This window comes from Aythya marila, assembly GCF_965140915.1.
Source record: "Aythya marila genome assembly, chromosome: 4".
Lineage (NCBI taxonomy): Eukaryota > Metazoa > Chordata > Aves > Anseriformes > Anatidae > Aythya > Aythya marila.
The window spans coordinates 65,159,074-65,182,759 of NC_139045.1; the positions used below are offsets into that span (position 1 = coordinate 65,159,074).

Genomic DNA, 23,686 nt, shown 5'->3' on the forward strand with positions numbered 1-23,686 from the left:
TAAAAGCCTTTTACCTGGTGGCTGAAGTTTTTTCTGTACTTATCCTGAGAACGTGCTGCATAGACACAGATGGTGCAGGTATCTTCATAACATGTTCTGTGTTGTCAGGGAGCAGTCAGACGATCACTTTCTCTCCATCCACCTCGGTCAGCATCTTCTCAACCCTTCTCGATTCCAACTAAATTGGCAAAAGGGGGAGGTCACGGAAATAAACGGCAAGTGCTATGAAGGGAAAATTTTGGGGCAGACAGGGAGGACTTCACTGGTGGATTCGTTATGATCCTCTGAGATTTATGTGAAAGACAGTCTGATGGGGGAAAACGTCTGCAGACCTTGCAGTTATCCACGATGCACAAAGCTGGAGGAAACCAGCAGTCATTAGTTCTAGAGCAACTGATTGCTTTTTGGTTTTGTTTTTCAGTTTCATTTTGGAAATGTTGGTTCCTGCCAGGTGTAAGGAGCTGGCCCCTTGGGAACTTGGATGTTATCGTCTCCTCTCTTCCCTGCTGCTCACTGGGAGCCCTGTCTGTCCAACACTGAGGTGAATGCAAAATGGGCAAGCACAGCCCAACTTCAGCTGAATGTGGCATTCAGCTGAAGCACTGGTTCTTGTCTGCAAGTTTAAATCTGCAGCGGCTCAGGCCTTTCCTTCTACTCAGTGTATTTTTAGGTTATTATACAAATGTTGAGCAATCTTCACAATTTCATAGGAGATGTCTGGGAGTGCTGGATGGCTGTCATGCCAGAATGAAAATTACTCAATAATTGAGAAATCACCCTTTGTATTGGTTAATATGACTGCGGTTGGGCAGTGTTTCCTTATTTTTTTTCCCTTTAGAGGTTGAAGTGCAAGATGGAAGGTGATATGGTCGATACACAAGCAGTGCCCAGCAGGAATGACTTCCCACTGTCACTTGTGTGTTTTCTGGGAGCTTCTGGATCACTGCCTAATTGCTGCACCCCTAAACAACACGTCCACACAGTAAAAATTCAAACAAGTGTTTTACCACCTCCTGTCACTGATGCCAGTTTGCAAGAGCCAAGGGGTTTTGCCTGGAAAGCTGACTTTCTGCCCACTGAGGCCAGGTGCTTCTCCTCTTACAAAGGTTGGTGGTTTAGAGGAATAAGGTAACATGAGGAAACTGCATGCAAGGGTCGTTCTTGTCTCACACTTGTCTTTAACTTCACTACATGGCTTCCTACAGCCACAGAGGCCTTTTAAGGATGTTATCATCTCCTCTCTTCCCTGTTGCTCCAATGTTGTCTCCAGAAATCAAGATTTTTATTGTTATTTTTTTTAAAGATCAATCTGCTGGTGATGAGCCTGCTGCCTGCTAGGAGCTGTGGGGCAGAAGAAAGGATGCGCTCCTTCTCTCCACCAAAGCGTTCCTTATCTTAATTGCAAAAATTGCAATTTTGCAACTGCTTCATTCATTCCTCTGCTTCCAGCTTCTGACAGAGCCCTTCTGGCTTTTCTACTGCACCTCTCCGGGCCTCATGGCCAAACCCCGTGCTGCGAGAGGCCAGGCTTGCCTGCTCCATGGTCAGCAAGTAGCACGTCCACACCGAGGGGCTGCGTGAGGGTGGCTGGGGGCGCTCTGGCCCTGTCTTTCCCTGCAGCGCCACGGGACAGCCCGCAGGCAGCCGGTGCTGCAGCGGGGCTGCAGGAGCACGGTCAGAACCAGCAGCCCAAAGTGTGTCCCCATTGGGGTACAGGCGGCTGGGAGCGTGTGGCTGTGGCCCCCTGGGTGACCTGGTTGCTGTCCCCGAGTGTGACCTGGTCGGTGACCCAGGGTGTGACCCAGGGTGTGACCCAATGTGTAGTCCTGTGGGTGACCCGGAGTGTGACCTGGTGGGTGACCTGGTGGGTGACCAGGTAGGTGACCTAGTGTGCAGCACCGTGGGTGACCCAGAGCATGACCCGGTGGTTGACTTGCTGGGTGGTCCCATGGGTAACCTGCTGGGTGACCCGATGTGTGGCCACGGAGGTGACCAGCGTGTAGCACTGCGGGTGACCTCGAGGATGACCCCATGAGTGACCCACTGGGTGACCTGGTCGCTGTCCCTAAGTGTGACCCGGTGGGTGACCTGGCTGGTGACCCAGTGGGCGACCCGCTGGGTGACCCTCTCCCTGACCCTCTGCCCCCACCCTGTGCGCGCCCCCATGCGTGCCCCGCGGCGCAGCCACCCCTGGGGGCTCCCCGTGCGCCCCCTCCCGCGCCTCCCCCGGTCCCGGCGGGGCCGCCCCGGGCTCTCCCCCGGTGCCGGCGTTTCGCTGCGGGCCAGCAGATGGCGGCGCCGCCCCGGCCGGGCGCTCAGCCCCGCTCCGGCTCCGGCTCCGACCCTCCCCAGCCCCCGCCCTCCGCGGCGGTGTCTCCCTCGCCGCCACCTCCCCGCCTGTCACTGCCACTCCGGAGAGCCACCATGGCGCACGGCGGGCCACGCGTGTCCCTCGCAGCCACCGCCACCGCCGTGGCCTCCCGCCTGCCTCCTCCTCCGCTGCTGCTGCTGCTGCTTCTGCTGCTGGGCTCCGCCGCCGCTCTGCGCTGCGCCGAGCCCTGCGGCCCCCCCGGTCCCGCAGCGGCCGCCCGGGGGGCGCGGAGCACGGCCGGGGGGCGGCGGAGCACGGCCGGGGAGGCGGCGGGGGGCGGCCGCTCCGGGAGAGCATCTCCCCCGGCTGGCGGCCGGGAGCGGGTGGCCCTGCTCAGCACCTCCTTCGTGCTCAAAGGGGACGCGGCTCACAACCAGGCGATGGTGCACTGGACGGGAGAGAACAGCAGCGTGAGTACCGGGGGGGAAACACCAAAAGGGAGACTGGGAGGGGGGCTCCGTGCTGGCCGCCGGGGGTGCCGGCGCTCCGCCGGGCTCGTCTCGCCCCGTGCCCGGTGCCCCGTGGGATCCCCGCGGGCGAGCAGCGCCCCGACGGGCGGCGAGGTGCCGCTTCCCGAAAGTTTGGAAAGTTTGGAAAGCGGAGGGGCAGGGTGCCGCGGGGAGGAGGGTGGCTGACGGCGAGGAAGAGGAGGATGAGGAGGAGGAAGGCTCGGTCCCGGAGCGGCGAGGCGCGCACCCCCGGCTGAAGGAGAGGCGCTGCCCTCCGCGGGGAGGGGACCCCTGCAGGGATCTCCTTCTCTAAGGTCTGCACGGTTACCTCGCGGCACCCCCTCGGCTCCTTCATCCCCTCGGGACATCCACGGGATGCTGCCTGCCGCTCCCCGGGGGCTTCTCCCCGACCAGCTCCCCCCTCCTCGCCCCCCGGCACCCTCCCGGTTGTGTCCCAGTCCCGGCGATGCCCGAGACCCCAGCGCCCGGAGCGGGGCTCGCCCCGCAGCACCAGCGCTCCCAGCGTCCCGCTGCTCTTCACCCGGAGCGCTTCGAGCCCCGAAGTTTCGTGGCGAGCCCGGTTTCGTTTGCCTCCAGCCCTCCCCTCTTCGTGTGCCGACCCCGATGGCTGCGTGTTTGCACGGGCGGTCTCAGGGCTTGGCTTTGCTGCTCGTGGTTTCTCCAGCACGCAGGCAGCAGCTCGTCCCCGTGCGCGTCCCAGGCAGGCGATCCCCGGCACCTTGCGCTGCCCGCACAACTTCCCAGGCAGGGAAATGGTAGGAAGGCTCGAGATCAACTTTCCTCTAGAGGATTTTAGCGTTTCGGGAAACCCCTCGGGTGTTTTTACTGCGGTTCAGTCGAGCTCCTCCCCTGCTTGAACTTTGTGAGTTTAGCATAAAGTTTACTTAAACTTGGCTCGGTTCAGAGCGCTGCTGTTGTGGTGCTCGCAAATCCGCGAGCTGTCATCCTTCCCGTGGGGGGCCGGGTCCTGTTTTCCACCTGTCTGGTTGGGGATCCACCCGGGATGTGTGGCGGCCGCGGCTCGGCGGGTGGGGAAGCAGCGGTTCCCCGGAGCACGCCGGCTGCTCTTGTGGCATCACGCGTTTTCGTGTGCCAGAGGTGGAGGCAACATCGCAAAGCTTGGCGCTTTCAGAGCCGGTTTCTCGTTTGCTCGGGAAGGAAGGGTGAGAGGATGGAGGATGGCCATTTTCTGCTCACAGAACGCGTCGCAAACCAGCGGCATCAGCTCTTGTGACTCTGCCCTTCCTCCCCGGTAGGCTGCTGCCGTTCCCTGCCTGGGGACGGTGCTTGCAGGCTGCTAGGGCTGCCTCCTTGAAGAATTCAGTATCCAAAAGTTGGCAGAAGTTCGTTTTTTGACATAAAAGGCAAGATACCGCCTTCATGCAAAGCGCTCGGCACTCTGAAATGAATACAGCAGAGCCTCGCTAATCCACCTTTCTGGCTGGTGGTCTCTCCTCACCTCCATGCAAAGATTTAATACCAGATGCTGCAGCGAAGGCTTGTGTTGCTAAAACGTTATGAGTTTTTCACAGTGTGCTACAGTTCACTTGCTAGCGTAGTATGAAGTAGGCTGCTTGAGAGCAAAGATAAATGGCAACTGTCAGAAGAAATGAAAGAAGTGTGGTCTTTGATGCAACTTGTTAGCTCTTTTTTGTTTGCTTGTTTGCTATCTACTAATTCAGCACTGCCGGGCGGCACTCTCGTCCTGAATGCCTGCAGATATTCTCGGCGGTATTTACACGTTCAATAAGAAATGCTTTTTGCAGAGTTACTTAAAAAGTGTGCTGCTTGCCGTGCCTGCCATCAGGTGATTACTGCCAAGCAAGACTGGGTTTGAAGGAGTGACCTGGGAATGAAAAGCTTTGCTGTCCTAGCCCAGGCAGAGCAGGCAGACTTTTTGCACTGGGTGTTTTAAAGGCTGGCTGTCAGCAATTCTTTTTGTGCCTTCTATTCTTGTTAGCTTTGTTTTATTGCACGTTTCCAGTAGAAGAGCTGATTTTAACAAAGGCTTCCTGAGGAAAATGATTTGTAAAGAGATTATTTTTTTTTTCCTCCTTGGAAAAAAAACAGAAGAAGCGAATGAAGCCCAATGGAAGCAGGATGGGCTTATGGGGTTCGGAAGGAATCCTGCTGCCTCTGTGTATGTGAGATTAACACGTTTGAAACTAAATACCCAATCCAAAACGCATTTAAGGTAATAGTGAATGTTTGTTTGTTTATTTTGCCCTGGGTTGGGTGTTTGGAAGTAGCAATGCTAATATCCATCTCTTCTTGAGCCTGGCACCTTATCTTGTAAGTCTCAAGCCTAGGAGAGCTCCCCTTGCCGTGGAGGTACAGGCTTGAAAAGTGAAGTGCTGTTCCATCCCAGGCGTGCTGCTGTCGATGGAAGGACCGTCGTTCATAACCGAGGGCTGGATCAGGCCCCGTGAACCTCGTGAGGCACTAAGCAATCTTCAAGTGTCACCACAGACATTTGGCACCTCGTTGGAGGTACTCAGCACTTTGTAAACCATGGAGCTAAACTAGTTCCTTTCCCCTTTACAGCTGCGTGGCTGAAAATTTGACAGTGATGAGCTCCAGATGACCGTATATCCTTTTAAACACCTCACCTAGTGAAATAAATGAAGAAGAAATACGCAGTGGGATTATTCCTTTGAGCTCCGTGATGGGGAGACGAATAACCGTAAAAGCTGAGGGGGCAGCTGCTTCTCTGGGGAATGATCACCTGCACAAATAGTGCATCAGGAGCACCTCAAGTGTGGATCGAGGGCAAATAAATAACTTTGAGGGGGGCAGAGGTTAGGCTGATGTGCACATGGAGCTTTTAAAAAATGTATGTACGTCTTGTAAGTCCTCCTGCGCTTCCATAACAGGAGCATGTGATTTTGGGTTGCATGTGATGCCTTGAAAGAAACAAGGGAGGCTATACATTAAATTGTTCCTCTCTCCTCCCCCTTCTTTTCTGTAGCGTAGAAGCCTGATGTCCTCTCATAATGCCACTCATTTTGTGAATTAGGGAAATTGCTGGGTTTGATAGCACAGCAGAGTACATGGTTGAGCTGATGGCAAAGCGAGCTTGAGTAACTGGGAAGATCGCGGTGTGCTCCCTGGCTTTGTCACCAGAGAGCTGCGTGGGGAGCTATGCTAATTGCTTCCTGTTTTCTGTCCACATTGCTTTTATTTTGCAGTCTGATAATAAATTATTTATGGATTCCGTACAGGGTAAGCCTCTCCCTGACCTTTCTTGACAGTGGGCTGCATAACTAAAACTGCCACTAGTGATGCACGCCTTGCAGACCCAGTCCTTTAACACCAAGGGTGTATCTTGGTGAGTTCCTACAATTAGCGCTGCTGTTCTCTGTCCCTACGTCCACAGGAATCTGTTGTGCGCTATTACTTTCAAGCAAAGGTTCACACAAGTGGAACTGATTCCCTTTCCAGTCGTCAATAATCATAAGCTGAAGATAGACGTGGCAGGTGGGTGGTGTGGCACACACTTGCTCAGGTCAGGGCTCGTGACTGACATTTGTGAACTGGTGAGGAACGGGGAGCTGTGCACGCTTACAGAGCAGCCTCTTACTGCGTTAAATCGAGTATGTGTGCTCCTGGCTTTACTCAAAGTACACTGCCCACTTGGATTTAGGGAAGACAGGCACTTGATAGACGAAACTTTTAGCATTTTCTTTAGGAAACCTTACGGTCATCCCAGAAGCTTTTTTTTTTTGTTTTTGTGCTGGGTGAACAACTTGCTTTGCAAAACTGTGGTTTTTTTGACCCTCCTGGAGAACTCCCATTGTGCATTAATACCAATTGATTAAAAAAAGTAATCAAAGCCAGAACAGAAATAGGGGAAGAACGAGACTCGTATTCACAGTAGATTTTGGTTCCTAGGATGCTCTGCATGCTCTGTTCAGGCTGCTAAAGCGCCGTGAACAGGATGTCGGCCAATTAGTTCTGAGGCTGCAGCTTCACGGTGCCAGTATTCCCTCGTTTTGTTTGCTGTCGCAATATAAAGTCCCATGCAGGCACTTATTTATCCAGCAAGTTGATGTCATGATCTCTCCTAAATGAGCAGCTCTTTGTTGTGGGAAATAAACATACAAATGCACACAATCTTTTCAAGACTCAATATTTAGCAGCAGCTTACCAGAGGGGAAGATTTATTGCACATCCACAGAAATTGTTACATGCAAACTTCAGCTGGTCCAGACTTCTTTGTATTTGATGCCCAGACATCAAATATTTCTTTAATTTAAAAAAATATTATTCTTTGTAATACAGTTTCACTGTATATCATTGGTAGGGTCGAGTGATCACTAAATGTATTCTTCTGCAAGATATTTTATTTAATCGGTTTTCTGTTTTGTTCAGTTTGCAATAAATTGAGCTGAGGGAATCTATAAAAACCATTGACTTCAATATTACCATTGCACTATCTGTAACGGTAAATGTAATTATCTACCCAAACTGGGCAAAAGCCCATTTGTGGCAAGGTTTTGGTGCTGTTCCTCAAGAGTAGCGAGGCTACTTTTAAGGAACTAAAAGGAGCACGGGGTCAAAAATCCCGATGGCTCAGACCTTTGATAAATGGCAGATATATCATCAAGTGGAAGGCAGATTTCCCACAGGGAGGATTTTTTTTTTTTTTAATTCCTTGAGATGATGGCATGATAAAAAGCACAGAAACCAAACCCAGTAATCATATTTGAATGGCAGAGCGGAATCCCTCACTGGAAGCAAACTGATTTTAAGCTGACTGAAGGAAATGAGGAGTTTAACATCATATATATATTTCATCATGGTGTGAATTTTGTGGCTAGCTTCATTTATTTGTTTCTCTCAGCCTCCGTTTTCCCCCTCTTGCAGCCCTACAGCCTGCTGCTCGTGTCGCTGCCTGCTGAGCTCTCTCACATTTCAGCAAATTCCACCTGATGAAAAGAGGGAGCACCTCTTGTCCCCTGGGTAGACACGGAGAATTGATACATAATTTAATTACAAACCTCCTGTTTTAAACATGCCTCAGAGTCCTCCTCTGGGAGCACCCCTCCACACCTGCAGTCTTAGCTGGTTTTAGCTGGTTTTGCTGGTTTAACTGGTGTTACCCGCTTTGCCTAGGAGCAAGCTACAAGCAGCCTTAGCGTGAGCAGGCACTGCTGTGCAGATTTTGGGGGGTGCTCCCAGAGTTTGGATCCGGGAGGGAAATTTAGCAGTAAACACCACGGGCACACACAAGATTGAAACCATATTTCTGATGCTGATGATATATTACAAGTGCACGATGAGCCAAATCTGGCTTAATAACAACCATTAAATACGTGTTTGCTTTTGGTAGCAGGGTCATGTATCACAGGGGGAACTTCATGTTGCAGGTGTGTACAGATTTATGAATTAAAAGCATGAAACTGCCCAGATTGTGGAGTTGTTTCATGCCAAGCCCTTTGTATGCCCAAATAAAACATTCCGTGGTTGTGTCCATTAAGACCAAGGGGTGCTGGCACAAGGTGAGGCAATCTGCAGCACAACGCAGGTGGGATCCCTCTCGTTCCTGGAAGCAGAAATCCAAGTATACAAAAGCTGAAAGTATAGATTGGAAGTAGTCTGCAATACATGGCTGCTTGCAGGAGCTCAGGACAAAACTTGATGACCTGCAACATTCCTTCGGCATTTTTATTCTCGTAGCCTCACATTCTTTACCAACCATTCCCATCCCCAGCCCCTTGCCCCAGCAATAATAACTTAAAGCCCTGATGAATCACCGATGACAAAAATGCTTGAAAGAAGTAATGGATGAGATCCTTTGTCATGCCCAACCTCAGCCTGCACATCTAAGCTTGGGCTTCTGCAGTGGGAAGGAGGCAGAGATGGTCCTTGGGCTGATCTTGTTGATGATAATTGTAATGTACGTGCCTGAGGAAGCTGGGGTGAGTTGTCCCAGGAGAACGTGCACCTATCTCTCTCTGCTTATTTTAGAGGGGTCTGGGTGACTGACTTAGGTGAAACACAGGATTTGGTTAAAGTTATACCTAACCTGAATAACTGATGGTTGTGGCTGCTGCAGTTCCTTCCGCACGGCTGGTAGAGTTTGAGTTACGGACTCAGGCTCTGGTGTGGCAGGCATTGCTCAACCCCAGTGTGAAAATGCAGTCACAGCTTTGAAGAGTTTGTGCTTGCAGTTTTACCTACGTCCATCCTTGAGAAACAGAACTGTGTGCTTAAAGGATGTTCATTGACAGAGATCACACAAAGGTCTGTTTTAGTCCAAGGGCTGCTCCTGCAGCTAGGTATTTTTTTCTAACGACGTGGAATACTCGTACATAAGCAGTGTTTGGAGCAAGGCCTGATATTTCCCCTCCAAGAAGCTGTGTTTCAAAGGGAGTTGTTCCATGCACCATATCCCGTGTTGTGCGTGTGCAGCACCGCTTCTGTTGGACTCGCTGGCTTGGGTAAGTGGAGAAGCGCCATGTTTATGGATCCTACTGGATTTTGTCAGCCCTGGGTGAAGCTGGTGTGCAAAGAAGAGAGATGCTCTGACGCTGCTCTCTTGCAGCCTGCGGTGATGCTTGGTGAGCCCCACTGCCCTGATACAGGGATAGGTCAGGGGAAGTGCGAGGCTGGGCTGGAGGTAGAACACGAGGTGCCCAGTGAACAGCTTTTGGGTTAAATTGCAGCTGGACAGGAGTGTTGAGGAACTTTACTCTTCACCAGTTTCCTCTGAAATACCGTTTGTGGCACATAGGTCATTTTGTGCCTCAGTTTCCTACCTGTGACGTGACAATGGTGGTACTTCCCTAGGATCGAGGATTGCTGTCCTTCTTGATAAACCAGGCACTTTGATATGAAAGTACTGCTTACCACCCAAACGCCTAAAAGAGGCAGGATGATAGAAGATGATGTGTGGTTTCTTGGCTGCTTTGGCCACTTCGCAGTACAGGCTGGAGAAGAAAAGGCACTCCTTGTCGGTCCTGCTTGTTCCGGTGTTCATTTTCATCAGGATTTGATCAGGGTTTGATTTAATGTGTAGCCCAGTTTAATTTAAATGCCTAGACTTTGGCACTTCAGTGGTCAGACCATTGAATAGACTTCAGAGTGTCTGACTGCAAACATTTCCAGTGCAATTTAACCTGTATTTAACTGGTTCCCTCCCCTCATTTACCGGTATACTGAAATAACTCTGCTTCTTGCTCACTGTTTGTACCTTTCTGCTTTTGCAGACTAGTTATTATTTCTCTGAATAACTTCTATTTTAGCCTTTAAAATTTTCTTTCTTCCCAACTCACTTCTGCTAGCTCTTTAATTGTGCCATCTGAATAGGACAGTATCTCCATGGAGCTGTATTCACCTGCTGCGTGTTTGACGGGCATGTTCTTACCAATGTACATGCACCCAGGGATGGTTGTTCATTTCTGGGTTCCCTCTAGTCTCTCCAATGTCCCTGTGATAATCTGTGTGCTCTAAAAAGAACATTGTAGGACAGCAAGTAGGGTTTTGTTTGTTTTTAAGCAGTAAGTCATAAAACCACTCAAACAATGTGGTCATTAGGCAACATCTAATTGCTGTGGTTTCTCTGCAGTAACACTGTTAAAAGTTTGTACTAGTAGATGGAGTAGTTGCAATAAATGTTTAGCCTTTCCCCGTTTGCTTCATGAAATTTCTCTCTTCCACGGTGCCTGGAAGCTCATCAGGGAGCGGTGTGGCAGCAGCGGATTTGCAAGCCCCAGCTACCAGGATGCGTCCTTGTTCCCTCTGAGCAGTGAGCCCCCGTTTACTGGCCAGCACGTTCACTTTTAGCAGATGGCAAGCTGCAGTCTGTGAAAACACATTTTTTATTACTGTTGCTGTCTCTTCTCTGCTCCCAGACTGTCAGTGCCCCAAGGGAAAGAGCAGTCTTCCCCCAGCACACGCACGAGCGAACTGTGCTGCACCGGGGCTCTGCTCCGAGTCGGTAGCATTTAGGTGCCTCTGTGATACCAGCAAATAACGCCAGTGCTGGCTGAAGATCGAGCTGTGCCACCTGGAAATTGTAGCAGTGCCTCACCGAGCCTCCCAAACTGAGCCAGGCTGGAGAAAAGTTGCTTTTCTTGGGTACTGAAGAACAACCTATTTATGGTTAATGTATTTGCACGCCTGCCTCCAAGAGCAGCTGTCACTGCAAGGCAGATGCCCAAGGGGCTGGAGCTGGGAGGTTACAGGAGCGTGTTGGAATCCCTCTTTGAGCTTTGGGCAGTGTTTCACAATGTTAAATGTGACTGAATCTGAAGAAATAGTTGTTTCTTCATTGGAAACACAATTGTATCAAGGGATGGTAGGTTGCCATGAAATCCTCCTGGGTCTAAGTTCAATAAGATATTTTCCCTGTATTTGCTACTGGAAAATACCTTGTAACTTGCTCTTTTCAGAGGATTGAAACTGCCTGTGAGTGCAAGGCATCTAAATCTGCAGCAGTACTTGTTAAATCTAACATTTATGGAAAACTGAATATTTTGTTCTTGGTTTTTCCTTTTGTACTCTTAGGTATTGTGTTGAGGGTTCAGCATAAGTAGGGATCAGCACTAGCATAGGTGGAGGTAAGAAAATAATTCCCTGGGGGAACTCCTGAACCCCTTTTGTCCAGGCAGCTCTTTTTCTTGGTGGGCTCCATGAATGAGGCACCAAACTAGAAATAAAACAAACTAAACCAAATAGATGCCAGGGACAGGTTGATTCCTTGGTGCACAGAGATACCATCACACATCAGTTATGTTCAAAGGTCATCGGGGACCCATCGGGACACAGTGCACACATACCCTGTGCCTCATACATTGACCCTAACCTCTATGGGTCTTAACTGAACCCCAGCATCCCAGGCCACAGCAGGTTGGTGTTGATGCATCCAAGTTCTCATCTGGTTTTTAGAGTGATCCCACTCTTCTTTCTCAGCACTTTATGGGGCATCGTTGAGGTTAGTAGGGTTAAAATTAGATTTGGCTGCCACATCTTGATTCGCGGATACGCTACATGAGCATCATTCCTTCTGACCGCTCTCATTTTAGTCCTGTAAACCACACAAGTGTAATTGGTATGTATGGGACTCTGGAGCCATGGGTATTGTCATATTCATGTGGTTAGAGCAAAGAAGCAAGCAGGCACACGAACTAAAAAGCTTTCCCCTCCCATGGGCACTAGGATTTCATCAGAGTCGCAGGTTTTGATTTAGAGGGAAATTTCTTATTTTGTTAGTTTGTCTTTTAATCAGTGGTTTCCCATGTTTCCCTGCCCGTTATCCAACCACATAATGGAGAGCATATTCAGAGATCTCAGCTGTCTTGAAAGGGGTCTTAAAACATGTTCTTTGCCCTGAGAAGTGAAAAATGAACAGAGACTATGGAAAACTTCGATGTCAGGAGTACAGTGGCTTCGGAGTGAGAGCTGTGTCCTGCACAGCAGTGATGGACCATTGGGGAGTGGCACTGAAATCCTTCTTGTTCTTGGCTGGGTTGGTGCAGGGGGTAGAGAATTGGGAAGCTGTTCCTGCTGGCGGTTCCGAGCTTTGCTTCCCCAAAGCAAAGGCAATGAGACCAGTATTGACAAAGCCAGCTGAGACCTGGTCCTCTTCTTTTTGAGGTTTCCCAGCCTGGTAGGAAAAGCAAACATGAGAGAATCCAGAGTGATTTTTCCCTCTCTTGTATGTGACAGCCACTGAGGTGCTGCTGAGCACATGCAGCAGGGAGGGTGATGTGTAGATGGGGCAAAAGTGCCCAGTGTTTTTGAGCAAGTGGCCCATTATCAATGGTTTAAGTTTCTCTTGGGTCTCAGCTATTGTTATTAAACTCTAAAACAACTGTAAAGAAGAGAAGCAAGAAAACGAGTTGCACATCAGCTGTGCAGCATTTTTGTAGCTCTGTGAAGCCCAGCTGGGATTCACTGCCCAGACTGCTGGCACTCACCAGCTCCTGCCAAGGAAGACATAGAAGGAATGCATTCCCCTGCAGCTTGGCTGAATCGGACACCTCAGCTTACAAATGGCAAGGTGCAGCTCAGCAAACACATTTTCAGTTCCTAATGAAATACCTGTGGTCTTCTTCATGCAGCATCTCTCAAGGGCTACTGTGCAGAGCACTGAGGGCCACAAGATCTTCTTTTCCTTCCTTCCTTCCTTCCTTCCTTCCTTCCTTCCTTCCTTCCTTCCTTCCTTCCTTCCTTCCTTCCTTCCTTCCACTGATCCTGGAGAACTGTAAGAGACAGCATTTTTTGAATTCGCCCCTTGTGCCCTGTGTTCTGTTGGTTTATTTAAAAGCTCTAGAGAGGAGCAGGGAAAGGCCTTACCCACCGTGGGAGATTGATATCAGGCCACTGCACATAATCAGTGCAAGAGCTGGGTTGTTAGCTGCTAAATTATCAATACAAAAGTGTGTTTTAGCTTAGTTTAGCTTACTTCACGTAACTGCTCCTTAAACATGCACAAACTGGCACAACATAAGACCTGAATGAAAGCCAAGCTTCTTCATCTGCTGGTGGCCTTGGTTCGGCTTGGTCGGTCTGCTGGTGCCCAGGAATGTTTGAGCTGCTTTTGTGTGTGCTGGGGAGGCCGGAGATGTTTTACCAGCACCAGAGCTGCACAGGAAGAAGTTTGAATTGACATCTATATTATTGTGAGCCATTACATCTTGTCTCTAACATTGGTGACTGCAAAGAGACTGTTCCCGAAGATGGGAAAGTAGAGTTAGAGAAGGAAATCACCTTGTTTGCAGAAGCTGCCAGCAGGCCTGCTCACTGCCTTGCTGAATTTGGCGAAGTATGTCGAGGCTCCCGAAGGGAGCAGGACTCAGCCAAGGGTGATGTTTCGCAGGGGTCGGTAGCTCAGAAGTCAAGCCCGCTGAGATGAGAGCACTGAAATTCCCATTTAGACGTAGATTGTGTGCCAGGAAATAATATCAAGAGTTCCTAGTCTTTGATCCACAGCCTGTTGTGCGTGGAGGGTTCACACAAAATATGCAAGCTTTTTATTTTTGTGCTGCAGCTAAATAGACTTGTAGTTATTAACTGAGCCCGACTGTCACAATCGCTGTCACTCAGCGAGAAACCCGGCTCCCCTTTAGGCAACTTTTACATCTGTCCTTTGTTTCCCTTACTTTTCTGTCTACTTGTTTGTACGGCTCTCATTCCTCCCCCCTCCTTTCTCTGTCTCTGAGTCTCCTTTGTTATTCTGCCTTCATTTCTTCCCTGCATTAAATCACCTTTCTCACCCCTGAGGCTTAAATAGCATCATCTTCCCCATTCCATCTGCAAAAAAGGATCTTCAAAGACGTAGTCAGTAATGACACCGATGTGGCATCAGTGCAGGAGCTGCTATCCCGGCGAGCAGAGATGTTCACACTCGGTCACACGTTGTCTGCGGGCTTGGGCAGACACAGGGGCATTGCTTCAGGAAAGCTTGTGTTCATGGCACTATCTGTAGTTCTGGAAGACAGCAATAAGAGATGTTTAAAAAAAAAAGTCCCCAGAATATCATCTAAATTGCCAGTGGCCCAGGAGCAGTGTGTTTCACCTCATGCCCCTAGCCTAAAGCTGTGGAGTGATCTCTTAAACTCATCGAGGGAAGACTGGGGAGAGCAAGTGAAATACACTGCTGCTGTGTCAAGCTTCTGGGTGAGTTGAAATGATCATAATTAGAAATGAAAGACTCAAAATCCCATTTCCAGTCATCCAGTTCTATAATCTGCACATACCATCTAATAAGAATTTGTATATTGCCCATCACTGGAATTACTCTGCTGCTCATCTAAGTTTAATTGAAAAATAATCATAATCTATTCAGTGTTAGATTTAATGCATAAATGAGGGATTGTGAGCAAAACACAACTTCTGAAATGTCTATTACCGTGGGCTTTATTATGCAGGCTTAGTTCAGATATTAGTGCTTGTCATTCTGGTATTTGGGTGATGTCACTGATGTGGGACTTTGCCAAGCACGCCTCATTATTCCTTTTTGCAACCTACAGGCAGCGAATTCTTTTTGCCTTAAAAGAAATGAAATATTTACAAGCAGTCACTTATTGCAAGAATTTAAATGAATGAAGCATCTTCTGAAAACAAATGCAAGCTGAGGGAACCAGAGACAGCATGAACAGAAAGCTGTCATGAAAGGGAAGCAGTGCAGTTCATACAGGCAAGCTCAGCGGCTTTGACTGAGCCTTGAAAACACAGGAGTCAAGAGCAGGGAGTGCTAGGTCTTGGTTTCTGGCATAGCCCCTTGCCCTGATGTAAGTGCACTTGCTGAGCAGTCATGGACTCGAAGGTGAACAGCCTTAGAGTGCTTTTATCTAACATGAAATTGATACTCTGCTATGGGAGTGACTCAGGAGAAGAACACAAGAAGGTCTGTGCAGGGCTAGATCTGAGGATGTCTACCGGAGAGCACCAGGCTCAGCTGACTGGTTTGGGATCCTTCACCAGACAGCTTTTCTGGCCAGCAGCGGTTTGTGGCTCGGGGGTTACAGGAAAGCTTTTCAGGTGCAAGAAACACACCTTTTTATAAACATGAAAACGAGAGGGAAGATGAGCTTACATACTTCAATGCAGCAGTTAGCCAAAATTGCTGGGGCTGAATCTCTGTTGACCACCATCCTTTCTCCAAATCTAAAAGAGTCTGTTTTCTGGGTTTGATCTCTGAGTAACCTAAATTGTGTGTTCTGTAGCTACATTGTAGAATTTCAAAGCAGTTTCTAAGTGTATCAATTTAAATAATATTTAAATTCCAGAAAATTACAGAAGATAAGGAGTAGACCTATCAGTGCATAATTGACAGAGTACTTTTTTTTTACTGTGAGTTTCTCATCGGTTTGGAAAATCTAAAGGATCCTATTTCACTGAAGTGAATGCCATTTCTGCAAAGAAGGATGCATGGCAAAAGTAGTTTTTAGGTGGCTTTTTGTTTTCGTACAATTTATTGAAGCATCTTTCCAGGAGTGTTGGATGATGGCACTATCAGCTGAAAAAAGTTTGAAGTACGCTGAATGTTTTCTTTCATTATTTAGAGTGGAATTAATGTTCCTTTAATGGACGACCTCATCTGAGCCAGGTTTAATTTTGTTTCCAAGCAATTATTCTCTTGGTATTTAACCAATACAGTATATGTTCTTATCAACAATTGAGTCTAATTTTTAATTTATGAAAGTTTACCTCAGAGTATTGAAATGTTTCACCCTCTGTAAGTACGAAAAACATGCCTTTGATGTCTTAGTGTTTGACTTTAAACAGCTGATTTGTGTGAGGAAGTTGTTTTGATATTTACAAGATTTGCTCCTTGTTCGATGCAAGTTTGCATGGCAAAAATAAGCTTTTTTTTTTTTATGCAAAAATGGATGATCCTATTAAAGCAAAAATAAGTCCTTTTCTCTTAAGTTACTCTAAGGCCAGTTATTAAAACATCACGGTCCTGATTCTTAGATTTTAAGAAGTGCTGAAGGTGAATTTTGAGAATTTTCTTGCTCATTTAAAAATATGTCATGATTTTTAAAGACTTCTAGTGCTCTCTTAATTTTTACTATTGGATTGGAGGTTATCAGAAAAAACATTCAATTATAGTGGGCTGTCTGCAGGCTCCATGGGAACCCGAGCATTGTTTAGGTTTCTCACAAGTATACAGCGGCACTATTCCTCTGACTTAAATTTCTCCCCTTATGGAAGGATTCGTAGCTTTCATTTGTCTCACAGTTACTGGAGTCTACACAGTAATAGAAAAGAAGAGGTTCAGAAGCCTACAAAATGGGGAAAAGTAAACAGAAACCAGGTAATACCTCAAGAATTATATTTCAGATGTTGAATTCCACATTGTTCTGTTTTTACTCTTTTTCCTCTTTATGATTTTCTCCTTAAACATTGATATGTTATTGAATTTACCTAGAGAAAGCAAGCTTCTTAACTCCAGCAGAGGTCTGTATTTTGTTGTCCTTGTCTTCTCCCTCTCTCTCAGTCCTCTCCCTTACTTTCTATGGTTGGGTTAATTTAAGCCTTCTAGCTGCTGCCTTGGCTTGTTGGGCATCACCAGGGGCAGCATGTTACAGATGGAAGGCACGTCAGCTGAAGGGAACTAATATCCTGACCAACTTACCATCCCTGCAGATAGTGGGAAGCCAGCTGGGGTGGGCGAATTGATTTTTGCATCAATCTCCATGCACAGGCAATCAGTTTAACAGAGAGAAACAGAGTGGAAGCCTCATCGCTGCCCTGCTGTAGAAGGCTCCCTGAACTGGAGTCTCGTTCTTCATCACTTAGCAAAGCTACTTAGTGCTTTTAAAATCAAACCACCCGATATTCCTGAACCCAAAGCCCCTAAATAGCAGCAGCAGGCTTCACTGTGTTTTGGATCAGGTCCTTGAGCTAATAATTCAACATTTTGGCTGCCTAGTCAGCCACCATACTAGTCACCATGCTAGTTAAGAGGTATTTAAGCCACAAAAACATTAGAAGGAATCTGTCATAGCTAACAGCATGAGGCTCATCTTGATGACAAAGCAGGGCCAATTTTATTCATAATTTTTAGTATATCCAGCTGCTTTTTGTAGTTTCTGTACCGCATGCACACTAATAATTATGAGGAATGACATACTGTTTTAGTAGGCATCATTATTATATTCAGCGTGAGGCAAAAACATGGTGGTTTTGCTGCTCTCTCACTTTTTTTGGTGAAGGAACAGGAGTGCAGAAAAGCAGATCTGTTCTTTAATGAAAATTTTCAGGTCGCTGCGCTGTGTAACTCAGGTAATGGCTTAAATAGCCAAAGAGAAAGCAATTAGAAGGCTAATTTGGATTCACCTTTCCCCGTTAGTACTTAAAGGTGTTGAACATTGACTTCTGTTACTGCTCCATGTGTGTCAGACTGCTCTCGTCCAGGTGTGAGGTGGGGTTTTTGTGTCGCTGGCTCGCAGCACGTAGCACTTGAGGCTTTTCTGATACCACAGATTTAGAAGCAAGTAAGCTGACACACCGGCTTACGGACTTGCTCCGTGTTGGTCCCAAAGGTGTCATTGATTCTCTTTATATTACATGGTCAAATATTTGTATGTGGTATCATTGAGGCTAACAAAAGGTTGGCATAGGGCAGCAGTTATGTCACGAGTTGTGACATTTTCCTGTTGATGGGTAGTGTAATGTCAGCGCGCCGTGGTGCAAATGTCATCATTTTGTAACGTGACAAATTGTCCCTAGGGACAGCCCTTTTAAAAGACCTTAACTGACGTTGGGAAAATGAATTGGTTTTGACTGATTTTATTTGTGTCATATTTAGGAACAATCAGAAGTTTAGAAAGCAAAGCTTGCAGCAATTTGTCTCACTTTTCATTCTTGAAGGGTCTTTGCTAATGTCACAAACTCTAGCCATTATATACATGACACTGTTAGCAGACAAATCCGTTGACTCATCATGCTTAAGGGCAGCTCCAGAGTAGGCAATTCTTCAGTAGCTAACGTGTTTAATTGGACTGATCTCCATTTGTAACACGCCGGATTTTCCTGTTTTAACCACAAAACAGTAAGGTAATTTGGCATGCTTCCAGTTTTTCAAAATGCAAATGAAGTGGGAAATAAGATAACTGTGTTTCTGTTTGCTCTGTCCTTCATTCACCACTTCGCAGAGGCAGCTGCGGAGCGCACTGAGCAGTGCTGCTCGAGCCGGACCTGCAGGGCTAATTCTGCAGGGAACCTGGCTGAACCCAGCCAGAAGTGCATTTGGTATTACAATGTCTTCCTGGGAAGTTCCACATACCCGCCTGACACACGCTCTAATGAGTAGAAGTAGAAGGTGCTCAGTAGTTTCCAGACGACATTTTTAATAAACTTCAGACGTGTAACTTGCAGTAAAATCAGTCCCTTGGAGAATGCTGATCAGGCTTCTTAAACCATAAAGGAGATAGGATCACAGAATAGAACCACAGAATCATTTTGGTTGGCAAAGACTCTTAAGATCATCGAGTCCCACCATCATATAACACTACCAAGACCACCACTAGGCTGTGTCCCTAGGTGCCACATCCACACATCTCTTCAATGCCTCTGCTGCTGGTGACTCCACCACTTCCCTGGGCATCTGTGAGAGCTGAAGGCTGCAGAAATAGAGAAAGATTTCTCTTTCTGTTCAAATAGACATGATGGAAAATGTGTTTGTCCAATCACAGAATAATTAAATCATAGATTTGCTCGTCAGGTAAGGTGGTTTGGGATTTAATGGTGATGTTTGGTCTCAGACTGGCCCAGTTTTCTCCCGGGGGTGGCTGCATGCAGGTTTATTTTGCCCAGCGCCGGTCAGAAGAGTAGCATGGAACAGCATTAGCCAGCAGGGTCCTGGCCCCTGTTCCTGAAGCTCCATGTGTTTGGTGTAAGCTGAACACCATTAGCAATTCTGCACGGAGCTACTTTTCAGTAGGTCTGGGAAAAATCTGGATGAAGTTTATGCTTTCCAAGTCTGTATTCTCTCAACGTTGTGTTTGCACAGAAGGTATTGCATGTTTTGTGTATGTGCTGCAGATGAAATTATATATGCAAATGTTCAGCACTTTTTCTATGTAGTTTGTAGATTTAATGCTGATTTGAAGTGCTGTTCTTTGAAAAGACAAAGAGCAGAAGTTGTAATCTTAATACAGCGTGTTCTCTTGTAAGGTTTGCTAAACGTGGCTGGGTTGGGTAGTCCTGGATCAGCCCCCCCAGGAGCTGGTATCTGGGCATTGGGTATTTTTTTTTTTTTCAAACTGTTTTGTCTGTAATTGATCCAAAGCCTTCTGCTGAGTGAATTCCTGCTATATGATGTTTTGGCTCAGATTGCCAACAGCATAAACCTCCATTTCTGTGATTTCCATGTCAGTTCAAAGGCCGACTCCAGGTGAGCTGTGCTTCCTCTGCAGAGGACTCGCCAGTGGTCGCAACATGATGGCAGCTCCTGCAGAAACACCAGACAGAGGGTCTAGTTGTTTTTGCATTAATTTGGGCTTCAGAAAAAAACACTTTGGGTTCATTGGGCTGCCAGAGGCTTTCTGCTCAACCTCAAGCTGGTAACTTGAAGCTTTTTGTATCTGAATTCAACACACACATGTCTTGTTCTGCCTCTCTGGTTATAAGGGCAACATCAAAGATCATGAAGTGTTTGGATACTTTGGAAATTTGTGTGATCGTGTTACCCTAGGTAAACAGAACGGTAAAGAGAGGCAAGCTACACAGGAAAGTGATTTTTATGTTAATCTGATATAAGGGAATCTCATTTTACAGTTTCTTATCCAAAGCTTTCATGTGGCTTTACATCATACATGGTATTGCTTTTCAAATACCGTCCTGCAAAAACAGGAGAAACGTATGAATGATTTTTCATTTATGTACATTTTTAATGCCTGACGCTTGCGTTGGTGCATTTTGCGTTGGTCTTCTTACCAAGCCACTTTTTATTTTGAAGTATTTGATTTTCTTTCATAATAACATCTACTTCAAAAATCATTAGGAAATTTTACCTTCCAAGAAAGATTGGGATTTTTTCGTTCTTTTAGTCAACTATATGCTGTTTAAATTTTAATTTGGTAAGAGTTGTAAATTTCTTAGAAGACTCATTGCATACACAATAATTTGAAATGTGTCTGGCATTAGTTCTGCAAAAACAATCTGGATGTTCTCTGATCTGGATCTACAGAGCCATAAAACATATATGGCACTGTATTAAGTTTTATAATGCTCATTACTTCAGCGTTGTACCTGTTGGGTAGAAAATCACTGAAGCGAATGAAGAGTATTGCTCTTTGAGCAGCAAAATTATTAGAAGTGCTTTCACATGGCCCCTTCTAGATACGAGTTTCACTGCAGGGTTCAGCAAAGAAATAATTAGTATTTAAACTGTTTGCTAAGGAATATGACTATTCCTCCAGAGCAGAAGAATTACAAATCACTGAAGTGCTTCAGAATTTTTCTTTGGGCTAAACTAATTGCCGTATGAGGTCTTGAAGATGTAATGAGGGATATCTGTGGGTTAGTAAAACAAGCTTAAAACTTGATATAGGGGGACCCTTTTTTAATTCCCGAATCTTTCACAGAACCATCGCTGTAATTTTGGGCAATGCTCTCTGTTCCCGTTCTGGCTGTTAGAGCTGTATTAGCAGCTTAATCTGTGTGCCTTTAAAATTAACTGTGCCTTTATATTTAGTTACTTTCGGGGTCAATTCCTAAGCTACTTAGGCAACAAATTTAATCTACCTACTTTGTAATCACTGTAATCAGTACTCAGGAAGGCCTGGGACCAACATGTGTGTTGGACAACATAGATCATTTGAGTGCCGCAGTAAGCTCTGAAAGGTTAAATATTTAGATAGCTTAGTATTAGGTAACTTTCTGTTTAACACTGTAGCCCTAATAAATGTTGATATTCATCTTGATATCTTTCAATTGTTGAAAGGGATTTTTTTATGATCTGTAGAAAATGCGTTTATTTAATAGGTGTTGCATTAGTGTTGCTAATAGTTGTGATGCCTTACGTTTCAAAGGGTATCTTGAAATTCCCTACAGCATGGTGGAAGTGCCACCATTCACTTGGGAGCGTCTAGGAGAAAGTCATGCAGATGTTTTAGGTTTAGGATATTTCATCTTACCACTCAATTGCCATCACCAAAGCGCTGTTTATTCAGTCTCAGTAGCAGCGTACAGGATATGAGGTATTTTCTCTGAAACAGTCCTGTAAGTATCATGGTACAAATCCATAAGAAAGCTTGGAAGTTTTTGGTGGTTAAATAACCCCCAGCTCTGTTTCACATGGAGAGAATTTCTTGTCCATTTTTTGGATGTACGCAACTCCTGAGTGCAAAAAGCAGTATGCATACCCAATTTGTGGGAGCGACTCAGGTTCACCTGTCTGTTGCGTGGCTTTGAGGCTTTGTGGTGTGCTGATTTTGCATTCTCCCAGCTTATGGCTCCTTGAAACAAGCCCTCCAAAAGCAGAGTTATGCTGAAGTTGGCTCATTTCACTGTCCTGGCATACTGTGCCACCGCACTGGCACAACTGAAAGGGCATCGGGCGCTGACAAAGGGCTGAGAACAAGGGCCCAGAGCGGCTGAGAAATGGGAACTGTGGAAAGTACACTGCTGAATCAGCGTGTTGTGTGCTAGGTTCCTTAAAGCATAGCCGGCTGCTCTCTCTGGGTAGCAGTGCTGTCTTAAGCAACTACAAAATATTTCCAGGCCTGTGCAGACCCTCTCAGCTGGTGTTAGTGCTGTTGTTGATGGAGCTGGGTGCAGAGCTGAACTGGAGAATTGATCCTGGAAGATGACTGGGTTAGACTGTTTTCTTTAACGTCTGATTTAAGCCTGCTTTGCTTCAATTTACTTCTTTCCCTATCCACTATGAGTGTGGAGAAAAGTTTATTCCCCGTCTCTTTTCATCACACTTTAATATATCTGAAAGCCTTTATTATGCTTCTCCTATGTCTTATATTCTTCAGATTTAATAGCCTCAACTTCTTCATCCTTCCCTTCTCGCTCACTAGGTTTTTCTAGACCTCTCATCATTTTTATTGCATTCTTCCAGGCTCTCTCCAATTACTCCACATTAGTCCTGCGGTGCTGTGGCTTGAACGCTCTTCCACCTGAGGGCTTCAGGCCAGAGTGGAAGTTTCCTTTGGGTCTCACCATCTGCATGTGTCTTGCAGCCTCTCAGCCCATTACCTGATGATGCCACGCTGCTACGAAAAAGACAGACATTATTGTCTCATGATTCATTAACATTCAGAGCTCTTCCGCTGAGTGTACTTTGCTCTTGCCTATTCTGATTATATGCACTTTAGTATTTAATGCTCATTGAGTGTCATCATTCTTGCTGAACGGCACCCAGTCATTTTTGATCATTTTGCCAATTTGTGAAGATCACTTTGAATTCTAATCGTGTCCCTCCAGTACATCTTTCAGCTTGGTGTCATACGCTCATTTAATAAGCGTAGCTGCTTCACGCAGATGTCAAATAATACCAGGCTAAGGACGTGATCATTTGTTTGCCTTTCTGTTAGCCCTAAGGCCTGTTACTCTATGAAAGGAGGGAATTAGATCATTTTGATAGTATTTGCTTTTGAGAATTTCAAATTGCATGCCACTCATTGCTTGCACACAGATTATTTGGTGCTAGTTTCTAGAATTGTTCAGGGAGTTGAGAGCACCCTGACTAGTTGGTAACTTCCAGACTCCTCCTGACCCTTCTCTTTTTATAAAAATAGGTTCAATATCTGTTCTTTTCTGGTCAACTGGTAGGCACCCCATTTTATGTGAACTCTTTAAGGAGTGAAACAACCTCAAAACTTCTAACAGTTCAAGAATCTGAGGATGATGTTCATCTCCACCTTATCTATGCTGCTCTTGCTTTGTTCTTTATGAAAATACTTCCAAAGTCCTTCTTTCGCCCTTCTCCATCTCCAGCCACTGGTTACTTTCCAATTTCCCTGAGCTTTGGCACCACTACTCTTCATGCAGCCTTGTGGTGAAGCACATCAGGGAACTGATTTGATAAAATGACTAAACAATTTTCCAGTTTCTTCAACTAGTATGAGCTTCAAAAAACATTTATGGATTATAGACATTTGTAGGTAAGTTCTATATGACTAACATGAGCAACTAGGAAAAATAATTTCTACTGAAGTCTGTGAAGGACCAAAAACTCTGTGTGCATGTATACCTATACCTATACCTATACCTATACATGTACATATTTATATCTCACTTGAAATACTTCATAGGTTAACCTCTCATTTCTTTTCCAAGAAGATCACTGAAATGTTAACAAATGATGACCTCAGTTGCCTTGGTTCTATGTTTAATTTTATGTCTCCGTCCATGTGGCCAATGTGAAATCTATACT

At 46.2% G+C, this 23,686-nt stretch overlaps 1 protein-coding gene across 4 annotated transcripts in view; it reads left to right on the plus strand.

Annotated features, from left to right (window-relative positions):
• The first annotated feature begins 2,410 nt into the window (after nt 1–2,410).
• SORCS2 (sortilin related VPS10 domain containing receptor 2) overlaps nt 2,411–23,686 on the plus strand; it is a 546,865-nt gene continuing 525,589 nt past the window's right edge. For all 4 annotated transcript variants that reach the window (XM_082758745.1, XM_082758747.1, XM_082758746.1 and 1 more), the window contains exon 1: nt 2,411–2,781. In XM_082758745.1, the coding sequence (XP_082614871.1) occupies nt 2,425–2,781 (357 nt within the window). In that variant the 5' untranslated portion in view covers nt 2,411–2,424. The remainder of the gene's footprint in view (nt 2,782–23,686) is intronic.